The following is a 16,407-nucleotide window of genomic DNA, read 5'->3' on the forward strand; positions in this document are numbered from 1 at the left end:
CCCAGACACTGAGGGCGGCTGAGTCAGCTCAGATGGGCCCAGGAACCTGGAAGGGGAGAGACAAAGAGAGCATGATGCTGGGGTCTAGAGACCAGAGGAGAATCCAAGACCCACGTGTGCTCCCTGGACCACTTCCTCTGTTCCCTCATCTAGTCACCTGTGCAGTAGATGAGGAGGGTGAGGAGAAGACGGCACCAGGCCATGGTGGAGGTCATCACCGACCCTGCCTTCTGTGGATCCACAGCTGAGCAGATCTCCTCTAATCCCTTCCTTCCCCTTTTCATCCTCTGAGAGAGGGAGGGCCCATCCATGCAAATCAGACCAGCAGCTCTCTGACACTTCACTGACCCTGGGTCAAGTCCCTCTGCCTGAGGATGTCAGGTGGGTTGGACGGGGAGGTGGTCTCTGGGGCCATGCCAGGAGACGGGAGGTCACAGTTTGGAGTCCTGAGCAGAGGGCACAGGCTTGTCCACATACTGGTCCCAGCTCTAATCATGGCCGACTCTCAGAAGCAGGTGACGACCACCCCCTGGTGTCCAGGCCCAGACACAGCATATGTGACATGGTGAGCAGATCTCATCAGAGTTCCTGCCTTCCCACTGCTCTGTCCACCATCCCCTTCCTTCGGGACAGGACAGGTGTCCCCTGTGTGGCCTCCGATCCCCTGAGGACACACTGTGCTCTCCTCTGGCTCTGCATAGTGAGTCTGTCCACAGCGCTCTTGGCTATTATTGACGGGGCAGGACTGACGTGGTGACTCTTGTACAACCACACAGATGAGGATCAGGGCCACAGAGCGATGGGTCCACATTGACACATGGCCAGGTCTGTGCAGGAGGCCGATTTCTTCCCCCTTCCCTGCTTCCTCTCTGGTCTGAGAGTTTTCCTTTCCCAGAAGCTCCCTCAGCACTGAGGACACAGGGACACCTTTTCTCCAGGTCGTGGGTAGAAGCCCACATCCCTCGTGTGCATTCCTACAGGGTTCCACACTGAAAATCTTTGTTCAGCTGTCACTCTTGCCACCTCACATCACATACTGGGGACGATGGAGGTTGGCTTCACCCCTGGGGAGACCCCTGCAAGGAAGCACCTGTTGAGACAACACACATGTCCTTGCTCAAGTGGGGACTCTGCCACACCAGAAGGGACGCAGCTGCTGAGTCTCCCTCAGGAAGTACAGGGCCCAGTCCCCAGTCCCAGGTTCCTTTTAGTGAATGGTCCCCACTGAGGCCCTGTGTAGGGACCACAGGGCAGTCCCACAGCGCCCCCTCCTGGCTGAAAGGCACACACCCCACTGTGTCCCACAACCCTGAGAGCCCAGCGGGTTTCCTCACTTCTGTTTATTCACACATCATTGAGCTGAATCTTGGATAATGATCCTCTAGTGTTGCCCGTGATCAATGTAGCATTTTTCAGTCTCCAAACAAGCCCTAGTCCATAGGATTTGGAGGCATTTACCTCAATTAAATGGTAAATTGCCAGTTCTTTGCAGAAGATACTCCAGACCTCATGTCCCTCTTCTGGCCTACAATTGAGAATATGTCTATCTCGTGAATGTTTGAAAACTCCTGTGCGTTAAAGCAATGGATTCCAGCTACTGTCCGTTAAATTGAGTATTATGTTAATCTTCTATATTTTTAGGTAATATCCTTGGCTTACTACCTTAAGAAGAAAAGACAATACAATGAATTTATATTTGATGAAGTCGTGTTTAACAAGTGTCATTTTTTGTTTTTCTTTTTTTGTTTTTTCATGGGTTATCCTGACAGTGTCTTGTCTACACTTTTTTATAGAAACCCTAGATCCTGAATATTTTCTCCTTTTATGTTTACAGCTTTATGTTTACAGTTATTTCTATAATCCTTTTAGTGATTTTTTAATATATATAAAATGAGTTTTATGTATGATTCATTTCTCTCTCAGGATATCCAATTGTTCTGTGGCCATTTCTCCTAAAGTCCATCCTTTCTCCTCGGAAAGGCTTCTTCACTTTGTAAAAAAAAAATTGTTTATCCTTAGTTCTGTGGGCCCATTTCTGGGTTGTATGTTCTGTTATCTTGGCCAATGGGTCTATCCTCTATCCATACCACTCTGACTTGCAAGGACAGGAACTGAATTACACTTTTATACAATTTGGGAAGAACTGGCATATTTACGATAATGAGTCTTCTAATCCATGAACAGAACTTATCTTTCCATTGTTTTAGGTCCACTCTGATTACATTTACCAGCATTGTCCAGATTTCAGCACCTGTGGCCTATACCTGTATTAATAAACATGCCCCTAAACACTGCATCGAGTGGTTTTAAGGGTTTTTTAAAAATTATTTTCACTGGCTTATTGCTAGTATATACACATCTATATGATATTTCTATGTTGATCTTTATTCTAAAATGTTTCCAAAATTATTTATTACTCTTTGAATTTATATATTTGCATAATTAATTGTAGCTTCCTTTGTAGTTTTCGTGGAGATCATTCTCTCACCTGGAATTGGGGCAACTGTCTCTTGCTCTTCTTCATCTGTATGCCTCTCATTGTTTGTCTTGCCTTATGGTTCTGACGAGCACATCCAGTCCTATGTGAAACAGCAGTGTTGAGATAGGACATGGTGGCCTTGCTCCCTACCCGTGGTGGGAAATCTTTCAGTGCTCCATCTCTGTGTGTTCAACGAAGGGAAAGTGTTTGATAGTTCTCTTTACCAAACTGAAGATGTACTCCTTATAGTTAGTTCTCTGAAAACTTTTATCACTCTCATTCATATATTCATTCTTTCTTTTCCATGAGCACAAATAGGTTTTAAGCTGTGCAGGAAGTGGAAGAGAATTAAACCTACCTGAGAGAGTGAGGGAGATGCTTTCATCTGTCTTTCTTTTTTACTTTTTTAAAAGTTTATATATATTTGTCTGAGAACAAACTGAGGGTTGATAGGGGGTGGGAGGGAGGGAAGGGTGGGTGATGGGTACTGAGGAGGGCACGTTTTGGGATGAGCACTGGGTGTTGTATGGAAACCAATTGGTCAATAAATTTCATATATATATAAAAAAATAAAAAATAAATAAATAAATAATTTTAAAAAAGTTTATATATATTTGAGAGAGAGAAAGACAGAACCCAAGTGGGGGAAGGGCAGAGAGAGAGGGAGACAGAATGTGAATCAGGCTGGAGTCTCCGAGGTGTCAGCAGAGAGCCCGACATGGCACTTGAACTCGGTAGCCATGAGATCTTGACCTGAACCGAATTCAGATATTTAAGTGATGGAGCCACCCAGGGGCCCCTCATCTGTCATTTAATACTTTGACTTTTATCACGACTGGTTTATTTCTACTTCTACAATGGTGACAAGGAGACAAGGCAGGAGGCCTGGTGAGACAGATACCACTCCCTCTTGTCCAATATGAGGGTGGGTGAGAGGATACTTACGACATGGAAAAAATGGCATTTTCTCTCGCCCTTCTCCTGCTGGTTTCTTCACTTCCTTAGACTCCCTATCCCTCCTCACTTTCTTAAAATCCTGGGTCATCATTAGCATGATCACAATCCATCCCACATACCCCTCAAGGTTTAATCCCACCCGCCTTACTAACCACTCACCCCATCAAATCCAAATACTGCTCCCGCTGCAGCTGAGCCCCCAGCTGCCTGGCTGCAGGTGCACATGGCCATGATGACTGACCCTGCTGCTCTTTGGGGCATCCCAAGTCAGACACCCTGTGATCCTTCATTTCTCACATTCCTGTCTGTCGTCCATTGTTAGGGCTGTCTGTATCTACAGTGCACAGACTTTCTCAGTCTCCTTGAAGTGAGAAAATATCTTCCATCCAGAATCCACACTGGAAAGTAGAAGCTAGAAGATAAGTTTCATGGCATCACCCACTAATTGTTAGCAGGCTCGTGTTTTGTTTCCTTATTGACGACAAAAGATGATGTTCACTATGGGGGATGAGCTTAGGAGTTCCCTGGGCTTACACCAATGGGTTAATATGACATAAAGAAATACAAAGCCATAGGATGCTCACAACTGAATTTGGGCAAAACAGATTGGCACCCCAAGACTAGGGGGATGTAAAGGCACCCCAGAATAGAAAGGGGTGCAGAACCCCCACAGTAGAGAGGAAGGGGAAAAGGCCTAAAATAAGAACAGGCACAAAGGCTCCCCATACAAAGGTATATGAGGTAAGCAAGATTAGACGTTCAAGGCAGAAGCACTCTCGAACTTAGTACTATAGCAGAAAAACTGCTTTCACTGGAGGAAAGGACCAAGTTAGGTAAAGAGGTAAATTGAGCTACAGACCTCTACAATGCAGGCAAAGCAGCCCAGAGCAAAGACGGTTAACAAAAGAAAAGGTGCCTTGTTAACCCTGAGGTTGTTTCCCCTGTCTGCTTTAGCCCCTAGGCTGGCTCCTTGCTGACAGCAGACAGGTGGACTTGGGAATTGAAATCACAAACCAGGAGATCATGACTTGAGCTGAGGTCAGACATTTAACTGACTAAGCCATCCAGGGCCACTTGTTAGCACAATGTTTTTATTTTTATTTTTTTTTAATTTTTTTTTCAACATTTATTTATTTTTGGGACAGAGAGAGACAGAGCATGAACGGGGGAGGGGCAGAGACAGAGGGAGACACAGAATCGGAAACAGGCTCCAGGCTCTGAGCCATCAGCCCAGAGCCCGACGCGGGGCTCGAACTCACGGACCGCGAGATCGTGACCTGGCTGAGTCGGACGATTAACCAACTGCGCCACCCAGGCGCCCCAAGCACAATGTTTTTAAACTAAATACCCTGAGCCGTCTGAAAGCAGAACTGAAGGGTCCCCAGGTGGGAAAACAATCTCTGTATATAAAGAGGAGACAGCTTTCCTGCCCCAAGAGCACTCATTTGAGGCCCCCAGCTATTTTATGTGGTCTGTGCCCTGCAGGTTCTACTTGCCCAACACCCATACTGAGCACCTTCCTGGGAGGAAAAGAAAACAGAAATGCAACAAGGTCAGAAGTTCAGGGTTTGAGGAGAACAAAGGGGATGCCAAACTACCAGTCTCCACCAGGCCAGGAAATAGCCTGAGTGCTTCAGAGACAATGACCCAGAGGAAAAGTCCCAGTGCAGGAACAAAAGTAAACTTTGACCTAAAGCACATGCTTGAGTTGTTTTTGCAGGATTGAAAACTTGCCCCACAGGGTAATGAGGTTAAAACAGTCACCAGCAGGACCCCCACTGACACCCCTTCTTTTCACAGGAAGTTCATCTATTGCAGATGCAAACAGCAGAAAGAGCCTGGGAGCTTAGACCAGTTTTATCTCCTTCAACAGCTTCACCAGTGCAGATGGACCAGGGAGTGTCCTCCAGGGACCTCTGCCTCTTTATAACGTTAAGTCTCTGCCCTAGGAGGAGGACAAGCTTCATTAACCTACCACATGATGGGGACACAAGCTCCTGTTCTCCATATTCCTGCACAACCTCATGCCCACTCTTGCATAAGATGACAAAACTCCCTTTTTTGGGTATCCATCCTAGCCCTGATTGAAAGGAACCCACTTGCCTCCACTCAGGGAGACACAGCTTTGGTAATTCTTGTCCCTGATCCCCTTATCTGTGGCAAATAAAGTTTCCTTTGTGTGACAGCATCTGCTGAAGCCTCTGCCTGTACCTCACCAAGGAGAGAACTCAAAGGAGCTCCAACACTTCTAAGTAATATATTTCATCCCTTAACTTGGAAACCTGCCTTCTCTCTATTCTCTACCTGTGGTTTTAGTGACATTTAAGTCTATTAATAAGAAATTTCAGAAAATATTGAGGAACAGTTTTCTTAAAATTATCTTTGTCTGCTCATTTTCACCCTTTATATCAAAGTAAGTTAGAAAAAAATGAAATAATTTTAAAGGTATGTGTTGTTAAGGGAGGTCTCCTTTTATTGTTATCAGTTTAGACTTAATATTTTTCATGAAAAATTCTGAGTAGCTGAAGTAATATCCACATGAGACTTATTATGTATCAACTTCTCCAACCTGGAAGTGAAAATCAATGATAAATGAACACAAAACCAGCCCAGAATCCCTGGTGGCCTCACTCCCAAGCTCACACCACAAATCATGAGAGTCAGTGGAAAGAGAAGTCAGTTCCCGAAAAGGCTGGGGTGACAGAAGGGGAAAGCTAGCCGTGGGTCTGAACCACCATCACTGGAAAAAGCCCCTGAGAGTGAAGACACAGGACAGCAAGTTGAGAGACCCAAGCCCTGACCACAAGACGGGCATCCAGGGCGAGCAATAGTGAAACGGGAGGTCTCAGATGCAGTGCTGTGGGCAGATGGGTGAGAAAGCCAAGTCAGGAAGGACGCTCTGGAAACATCTCACTAAGGAAAAAGAGGGGGAGGAGACATGTACAGTCTGCCGGGCATGAGAGAATGGGAAAAAGAGAAAGGCCACAGAGCCCACACCCCACCACGAGGAAAGAGAAAATGTATGAGACAAAAACTTGAAATATGGACCGTAACACATAATATTATTTTTCATAATAATAAACAACACCGGCTAAATTATTGAAGAAAATTTCAGCATGCAGAAATCTACAAAATAAAAAATGACAATGGGGGACAATATTCATCGGAAAATAAACTTTTAAAAAAGAATCTGTGATTACACACCATCCTGGAAAATAATTGTGTTATTTCGACAGCCTCTATTAAAATTGCAGCCATCTAGATAGATCCGCGTGTCCTCGGCACAAGATGAACACGTCTCTAGATGAAACGATGAAACGTTCCCTGTATTTAAACATGGTGCCTGTGATGTTCCTACAACAATGCACACGCTGATACCACTGAAAGGTGTGCTTCCGGGGGCACGGGGTCTGTGATTCAGCACCTGTGAAATGTGCACAACAGGAAAATCACTGCAGACAGAAAGGAATTTTTGGCTCCAAAGGGCTGATGCAGGGGGGCCATGGACTCACTGCTCGGGGGTCAGGGGTTTTTCTGCAGGTGATGGAAATGTTGTCAATTTGATCCTGATGATGTTTGCCAAACTCAGGAAACATACTACAGACCACTGAATCGTACCATTTAAATCACTGCACTTTATGCCTGTAAATTATCTTAAGAGATTTGTCTTATTTTTAGAAGAAAACAACATGAGATGAAGCTACTGTCACTGACTCTTCATAGTTGTTCTGTGCTCAGAGAGTCAGACCCTCAGACCCTCCGGGGTGTCCTCGGTCTCCCTGTTTATTTGTCACTGGCACTGACCATGGGAAACTGGGGCACGTTGCTGTATCATTTGCCCACGGGCTTAGAGCACTGTGTCAGTAATGACCAGCCTCGTCCTCAGGCCGCAGGCCCGAGATGATCAGAGAGGCCCTGTTCTCGAGAACGCAGCTGGGATCCCGGAGGGCCTAGTGCTTCTGAGCATCTCAGCTTTGGGGACACGGTGGGGAATCTGTGGGTACCAGCCCACATAATACGACCCAACATTGTTGCTGATTCCAGTGAGAGTGAGGGTGACCTTCTAGCCCACAGACCCTGATAAAGAGGCTTCCTGTGTCAACACAGACAGTGCCCGGGACCCAGCAACAGAGCAGTGGAGACACAGGTCAGTATCAGGTTATTACTCACAGTGTGTTCTCAAAATGGGGGAAACAAGCAACTTAGGGGTCCCCCGAAAGCAATTCTTCAGCTTTCCACAGCCAGTAACCTGAGCAGAGAGCAAGGAAGGTGAGGAGGGGAAGGGTCCAGGCCAGGGTGGAGATACTCCAGGCTGTGGTCCTGAGCCCTCAAGGGAGAGACCTGCACAAAGCCTCTCTTATCCTCTCCCTTCCTGGAAGAGAGAGAGGAAGCCTTCATGCAAATCTCTCCCTCCCCTGGGACTGAATGTGGTGACAGCTGAGTGTGGGGTGGGTGGGACTAGGGAAACTCCTCTAGGCACAATTTTGCAGGGGGCACCAGGCAGGGCTCCAGGCCTGGGTGCTCAGCTGGGACCCCTCCTCACGCAGACACCACTCAGGCATAGGCCTACAGCGCCCCCTGCTGTCTCAGTGTCCAGCCGCACCCATGACTGGAAGGGACATCCTGGAGCTGTGAGAGAGACACCAGGGCACTAAGGACTTCAGTCAGCCTGGCATACTGTCCACTCCCACACAGGGCCAGATCTTCTCCTCCCTCAGGGCTTCTGCAGGTGCCACCACACCTCAGTCCTTGATGCACACACAGGGCCTCCTCAGCATGAATCACCCTGGGCTCCTCCCACTACTTAGAGACTTGTGTTGTTGGGGCCAAGAGTCATCGACCACTGGGGGATGATGTTTCCGCCCAGTGAGCACAAGAGCGGAGAGCATGCACGCCCTTCCACAACCTTTTTTGGGAGACCTGGGGGGACAGTTCAGTTTTCTCATCTCACTTACCATTCTGGCGGGCCAGTCCCCATTACCCTCTGCACTGACCTCGATGAGGTAGATCAATGACGGTGCATGGCTATAGATCATGTGAGTATATTCTATGTCTCTATCATCTATCACACTTTGCATTTTCTACATTACCTATAATTGGTATGGTATCAGTCCCCAAACAGACACATATATCAATGGTACAGATTGAAAAGGCCAGACATAGGGTGGCTCAGTCGGTTGGGTGTCAGACTCTTGATTTCAGTTCAGGTCATGATCTCCACTTCTGTGATTGAGCCCTGAGCCGGGTTCTGAGCCTACTATGGATTCTCACTCCCTCTCTCTCTGCTCCTTCCTCTCTCTCTCTCTCTCTCTCTCTCAAAATAAATAAATAAACCTAAGAATACCCAAATAATATAAATAAAAAGGTCAGAAATAAGTGCAAGTTCCCCTTGACAAGCACAGAGAATGTAGACTGAGAATGAGGCCTTTCCTCAGTCTCTGGAGGAGAGCACACATGGATTTTGCAGGGAATTCAGAGAAGAATAAGCATGAATTATATAGCAGATGCCTCATAGGAGGTCCTCAGTTCTCACGGATGTTCCCTGACACACTTTGGGAAAGAAAGCTGGAGTTTCTGGACCCCCTGCAGCAGGCACACGGATCCCCATGCCATGGGCTGCAGCGTGCACCCACGTGGTCATTCCAGGGTAAGAAGCACAGCCTAACGAACGCTCCCACCTGGGTCCGACCACATCCGCAAAGAGCCCCCATGGGAGCTGCCCTCTGCCCTCTGCTGCTTCCTGCATTGGCTTGAGCTCCTGGGGCCCTGGCTTCTCTGTACACCCAGCTGACCCACTCCCTTCCTGGGTGCACAGTTACTGTTTGGGATGATAAAAAGCTTTGAGAAATGGAGAGTCGTGATGGTCACCCAACATGACGAATATATTTCGTATCCCTGAATTGCACAAGAAAGTGATGAAAAGAGTAAATTTCCTGTTGTGTGTATTTTCATAATTAAAAATTACTAGCTGAAAATCCATCTTATGTTAAAGAAGTTCCACTCACACCAACCTCTTTCCCATCTTTATATGTGTTACCCTATTCTAACTCATCCTCATCACTAAAAATTGACAGAGATTTTATTATCTTTTTCCTGTAGGTTCCACATATAAATGAGATAAAAAAGCATTTGCCTTTCTGTGTAGGCCTTATTTCTCTTAGGGTCATGTCCCGCAGGTTCGTCCATGTTGTCACATATGACAAGACATTCTCCTGGAAGGGCTCATGGGATCGACTTCCTTTATACAACATAGTGCCCCGCAGCCCCTCTACTGCATGGATCACGGACAACCCCGATGCAGCAGGAGAGGAGAGGAAGACACAGTCCATTCTTCTGGGCTCCAGAAACCAGCCACATGCTGCCCATGGGCCCTGATGGTGTCAGCTGTAGGGAAGTCACGTCGGTGTAATCACCCAAGCAGACTAAAAATTTTGCTGCACTGGTGGCACTCCCACCTGTCCCTCACAAGCCCCACTGAGAAGTTTGCTGACTGGCACACACAGTTTCTCCCAGGGGCAGTCACCCTCTCCTGACATCACAAATGAATGGCAGGTACCCAGCCAGTGGGCCAGGCCAGCTGTGTGTCTGTGATTCCTTAGTGTCTCCTCGCTGGGACACAGAGCTACTCAGTCAGCCCTGAGCACAGGAGCCTGGAGGGAAGGGAGGGCCTCTGCTCTCACCCCTGGAGGAACACAGGCCATGCTGTGGAGGACTGTCTGCTGTGGGCACGGTCTGTAGACTCTGATCAGAAAACTAAGGCAAGTTGATGGATCCTTGTGAAGAGGAAAAAAGCGAAATCCACAGGCTCTAATTTTTACGTGTGAACCACTAGGCAAAATTTCTGCATCATTATAACTTTTTTGTTGTCTTTGGTTTGCTTTATTGTTGTTGTCATTTTTCTTTCCTTTTTTTTTTCTTTTTTTCGTAGAGTTCACACAGGTTTGATAGGAAACTGGGAAGAAGGACATTCAGATCCAGTAGCTACACCCAAGTATAGTAATTGTGCATTCAATTTACATTAGACTTCAGAGACTCAGACTACAGTGGTCTAAGCAGGCTGGGTATTTGTCCCACTTCCTCATGTGTCTGTGTCACAGTGACCAGCACTACTAGGCCAGATTGCACAGTAATAGTCAGCCTCGTCCTCAGGCTGCAGCCCAGAGATGAGCAGAAGCCCTGCATTGGCGGAGGCATCTTTGGACCCGGAGAAGCGTCTGGGGACCCCAGGGCCCTGGTGCTTATCTGAGTCTGAGTAGTAGTACAGGAGATACCGGGGAGGGCTCCCTGGATTCTGTTGGTACCAGTATATGCTATAGCTTCCAACATTGATGTCCCTGCTCAGGGTGCAGGTGAGTCTGGCTGTTGTTCCCAGAGATGCAGAGAGAGAGGCTGGCTGAGTCACGACAGGCTGGGACAAGGAACCTGCAAACACAGACACAGCAGAGGGAAGAGAAGGAACAGAGCACATGGGATTAGGGAGCTGAGCCACAGGGGTTTCACTCTGGCTGCTGGCCCACCCTGGGACACTGGGTCTTGTCCCTACCTGTGCAGTGGCAGAGGAGCACGACGAGGACGGGGATCCAGGCCATGGTGACACACGCCCTTCCTAGACCACAGAGCCAGGGCTGGGCTGCCCTGGGCCTGTCTTATCCCCAGTCCACAGAGCTCAAAAGGAGGGGCTGCTCATGCAAATGGGACACACCTCTGCTGCTCACTCCTGTGCACTTAGAGGTCTGCAGCCCCTTGACAGGAAGACTGTGTGATGCACTAGTTTCCCCCTGGGTGGGCCTGGAAGAAGCAGCTGCTGGGACCACATACAGGCCCAGGTTCAGGGCCTCCGCTAGGAACAGAGAAGACACCTGCCCTGTCCCCACTGGAAACAAGGGTTTCAGCCCTGGGGCTTTCTACTCTGGAGGGCTACTCAGCAGGGAGCCCCCTTCCTGTAGAAAGGGTGACCTTGTCACCGTGCCCCCTGCTGGTGTCTGGGTGAACGTCTCCTTTCCCAAAGCAGGCTTCCCTGGTGCCTGTGTTTCCACCACCTGAGAGTGACCCTCCAGGGAAAGAGAAAGGTCCTGCTCTACATCAGGCATCCTTCATGGATGGGGTCTGATGAGAGGGACACATGCAGTCCTGACTCAGTACAACCTGTGAACCACTATGGAGCTGAGGACAAGATACACGGGAGAGGGAAGAGAAACCATCTATCCCAATGGAACAGCTCCGACGATGCATGCTGGCTCTGGGTGCCGGATGTGGACAGGAGCTCACCTAGGGGACACACACTCACGCAGGAGGACAGGTAATGTGGGCATGCTGGGTCCCTCCAGAGCAGGGGAGACAAGACACAGCAAACCCTGATGGGGGTGCTGCAGGTGTGGGGACAGAGCAGGGCTGGGCATCCAGCAGGGACCACTGCAAGGACATCTTGCGACTTCACCTCCGTGTTCGGGGAGATTTAAAATCCTGTCTGTGCAAATCATCAAGAGCACCTGCTAGACACAAGGAGAGGGAACCTACCAGCTGAGGGATTGGGGGAGCACCAGTGCTGTCTGGTGGACACGGGATGCACAGCGACCCAGGGCCTGGAGCTGGGGCCTGGATCCCTGCCCCTCATCCCCCCTACTCACTGTTGCAGACTCTTCATGGTGGATTCTGACACTAACACATATGCATGGAAGTTTCATCCATGTGTTTTGTGGCCTTATAACTCATTTCTTTCTCCTGCATCCTATGGCATGTGTGGACATACAGATATTGTTTATCCATTCTAAAGGGTGCATTGATCACTTTGGGGTCTTGGCAATCATAAATAAAACAGCAACAAACATTTAGGTGCATATTCTAGTTGCACACAAGAACCTCATATAGAGTAATCCGTAGGACTGTTCTTTTTGCATTATATCATTATGGCTTTGTTTGCCGTGGAAGACACTGCCAAGGAATCTTCCCAAGTGATGGGGCTTTTCGCACTCCCACCAGCAGTGAATGAAAGTTCCTGCTGCCCCACATCCTCGGTAGTATTGGTGCTGTCACTGTATTGAACTTTAGCCATGGTCATGGGAGGCTCTGGTACGTCCTTGTTCAATTTGTAATACCACAATGACACATGAAGTTGGAAATCACTTTGCATGTGTAATAGTCATTTTGTCTATCTTCCTTGTTAAGGGATCTGTTCAGATCTGCTCATTGGGAAGGCACTGCCCAGCACCAGGGAATTCAGGAGTTCAGCAGAGCTCTATCACAGGAAAAAGGGAGAAAGTGAGTGTGGAGTCTGACACAGGACTCGATCCCAACACCCTGGGATCATGACCTGAGCTGAAATCAAAGAGTTGGATGCTCCACCAACTGAGCCACCCAGGTGACCCTCAACAGTTTATTTTTAAGTGACATCTGTACCTAAAGTGGGACTTGAACTCACGAACCCAAGGTCAAGAGTTGCATGCTCTAACCACTGAGACAGCCAGGCTCTTCTTCATTGAGTCATTTGTAACTCTGAACAAGCTAGTTTGCCTTCGAAAATATGAACACAGGGTGAATAAGGATCACTCTGAAGATATAACAGAAGGAAGGGATATGGCACTCTCAGATCATCTTATTCCCGGACAACAAATAATCTTTTGGAAGATCTGACAACAAAAGTCACTCCTGGAACCTCTTGACAGGGGATGCCACCAGGTCTAGAGAGTGGAGGGAGAATTTCTCTCACTTCCCTATGGATCTAAAGCACTGTGTAAGCATTGGTACTATCTTGGCATATATGACACTAAGAGTCACTTCCTTGCACAAGAGATTCCAGAGACGTCAGAACAGATGCATTGGTCAAAACATCTTTGGATCCAGAAAATGACAGGGCACCGGGATCTCTGGTGTGATATTTGACCCTGCCTTGAATCACAGGAGATATCACGGAGGGTTCCATGGCTTCTACTGGCACCATTATGCATATTTCTTAAAACAACAATGATGTCATTTCTCAGGGTGAAAATGAGTCTATTTGATTCTTCAGAGATGCGGAGAAGGAGGGTGTCTGAGTCAGCACAAGCTGGCAGAAAGAACTTGCAAACACAGACACTCATGGGTGATGGGGCAGGGATGGAGGTGAAGCTGCTTGGAGGTCTGATCCAAAGGTGTGGACATAGGCTCAGAGGCTGCTTTGGGTCACCGAGGACCGTCCTTACCTGTGAGGTAAGAAGAGAACACAAGGACAAGAGGTTACACCATGGTGGTCCCAGTCCTACTGAGAACCCATGGCTAGAGCTAGGCTGTCCCAGGCATTTCTTATCTCCTTCAGTGGCCTCTGGGAAATGCGGTTGTACTTAGGGTTGCATTTTCTTTCTTGATAGTATCTTTGGGTGTACAAAAATAGGAACTTTTGAGAAGCCCAATTGATGATCATCCCTCCCCCTTTTTTGGGTGTTTCTTATGATATCCTATGTGAAGAATCTCTTGCCAAGCTCAAAAATCATGGGGATTTCCTTCTTGTTTTCTTCTAAGATCTTTATAGTTTTAGCTCTAAAATTAAGATCTTTGATCCATTTTACATCCATTTTTGTTTATAGTATGTGGTAAGAGTCTAACTTCATACTTTTGTGTGTGGATATCTAGTTGGCCCAGCACCATTGGTTGGAGAGAACTTTTTTTTTCAGAGTACATTCTCTGAGCATCCTTTTGAAAATCAATTGACCATAGATGAATGATTCATTTCTGGCCTCTGAGATATGTTTTACTTATCCCTATGTCTATCCTTAGGCAGGTACCACATTCATGTTGACTATAGCTTCATAAGTAAGTTTTAGTGAGTTTTGAAATCTAAAAAAAAATTTTTTTAATGTTTATATATTTTTGAGAGAGAGAGAGATGGACACAGAGTGCGAGCAGGGGAGGAGCGGAGACACAGGGACACACAGAATCCGAAGCAGACTCCAGGCTCCGAGCTTTCAGCACAGAGCCCAATGTGGGGCTCGAACTCACGTGAGAATACGACCTGAGCAGAAGTTGGATGCCCAACCAACTGAGCCACGCAGGTGCCCCAGTGAGTTTTGAAAACTAGAATTGTCAGTCCTGAAAATGTGTTCTTCTTCAGGATTTTTTGGGTGTTCTAAGTCCCTGCAATTCCACAGAAATTTAAGATCATCTTTTCTTAGAGTGCAAAATAGGCATGTGGGCATTTGATAGGGATTGCGTTTAATCTACTAATTGCTACTAATTGCTTCCTAACAATTATAGTTCTTTATGTTTTGTAAGGTAAATAAGATAAAATAATAAAACATTTAAGTATGAACCATCTGTTTATCTACTTTTGTCTTAGTACAGAAAAACTATAAAGATAAATGTGGGTCCATTAATAAACTTGGGTTGTTATTTATTTAAATATTTTATTATGTTTCTAGAAATTGTGAAAGGTACTCATAAATTTGCTAATCTAAAGAATACTGGCATAGCAAACAGTTCACAGTTGCTTCCTATTTCATTTTCACTAGAAAACTAAGGTCTCTAGAGTTAGGAATTCTAATAAATATAACTTAGGCTACTAAAAACCTAAAGGAAAACAACTACGTGCTCCAGGAAAGTAAGACATATGTTTTTTGAGGGGAAAAAGTATGAAGACAGGGAATACATTTTGTGTTGAAGGAAAAGAAAAATAATTTTGTCCTAACATGAGTCCGGTTATTCAAAGAATCCTTAGATCGAGATCTAAATGTTTAAGAGAAAGCTGTAGTAGGATTTTGGGAAAGACCTGGAAAGGAATTTTAAGTGTGGTCAGTACTGGTTAAATCTTAAAACTATTCAGTAAATAAATGAGGTTTCATATCAAAATGCATGGATGAAAAATTAAAATTGTGTTTTCTCTGGGTTAAAAGGCCAAAATTTTCTTGAACTATTGGTCTGCTCTTATTAAAAATGGAAACAAAAGGTTTATTCACTTTTAACCTTATCTGCCTAGAATACAAGCACTCTGTTTTACCAAAATACTTCCTGTGTTTATCAGAAATGTCATTCATTGAAAACAAATTATTTATAATATTTCAGAAGTCTTACATGTTGCTTATAACTAGGTAACGTTCTCTACTTACCTTTAAAATGTGTTTGTGTTGTGTGTCACAGGAATAAACACATTTTCTTGTCAATTGCATCGTAATGAACTCTACTCACGTCTTTGGCCATGACCACTTTTATGGCTTCTCATGTACAGTGACCATGTTACTCCCATGCTCCTGCAATGTGTTTCATCGTCAAGGATATTCATGGAGAGGACTTTTGACAACCTTCCTTTACAACATGTTTAGCTTCTGTGTCCTCTCTCTTCTCCCAGACACTGTCAACTCCCTGAACATGGGGACCCTTCCTGTCACATCCACATGGGACCCACATCCCTAGAGTCATTTGTGGCACACACTAGGTGTTCAGGAAGTGCTATGGATGCACATTATCTGGGCAGTAGGGTATCAACAGTCAGGCACACCTGGACTCTTTGTTCCTGGCTCTGTTCTGACCTGTCACGGACTCTGTCCCCAGGGCAGCTGGCCCCTGACACCCAGGAATTTCTCCCCGGTAGGAGAATCTCCTACAATGTGTTCCAGCCGGGGACAGGCTTGGGGGCCTGAGGTTAATAGAATATGGATCATTTGCTAACCAAAGTTCCTTGACATTGTTCTCACACTACAGTTTACAGCAAACGAAGGAAGCAGCTGACTTGGCCAAAGGGAGGAGGCTGCAAGAGGACCCCCGTTGCTGGGGAAACAGCAGATTTTTGTCTCACTTCCCCAAAGGACTGGGCACTGCATAAGCAATGAGTTTCTTGTCCCACGCTGAGCCGTGATCATCAGCCTCGTCGTCCTCCTGGAGCCCAGTGATGGTCAAGGAGCCTGTGTTGCCAGACTTGGAGCCAGAGAACTGGTCTGGGACCCCCAAAAGCCAAGTGTTCTCGTGGAGAATGGCTTTAGGGGTCATTCCTGGGGGCTGTTGGTGCC

The 16,407-nt window shown here is 46.7% G+C and overlaps 1 gene segment (V, D, J or C); it reads right to left on the reverse strand.

Annotated features, from left to right (window-relative positions):
* LOC125148931 (immunoglobulin lambda variable 5-37-like) overlaps window positions 1-11,106 on the reverse strand; it is a 1,027,427-nt gene extending 1,016,321 nt beyond the window's left edge. Inside the window, 2 exon segments of the V gene segment in view lie at window positions 10,541-10,858; window positions 10,980-11,106. Coding sequence covers window positions 10,541-10,858; window positions 10,980-11,025 — 364 coding nt within the window.
* Window positions 11,107-16,407: the final 5,301 nt, after the last annotated feature.

The sequence above is a fragment of the Prionailurus viverrinus genome, chromosome D3, assembly GCF_022837055.1.
Source record: "Prionailurus viverrinus isolate Anna chromosome D3, UM_Priviv_1.0, whole genome shotgun sequence".
Classification (NCBI taxonomy): Eukaryota; Metazoa; Chordata; class Mammalia; order Carnivora; family Felidae; genus Prionailurus; species Prionailurus viverrinus.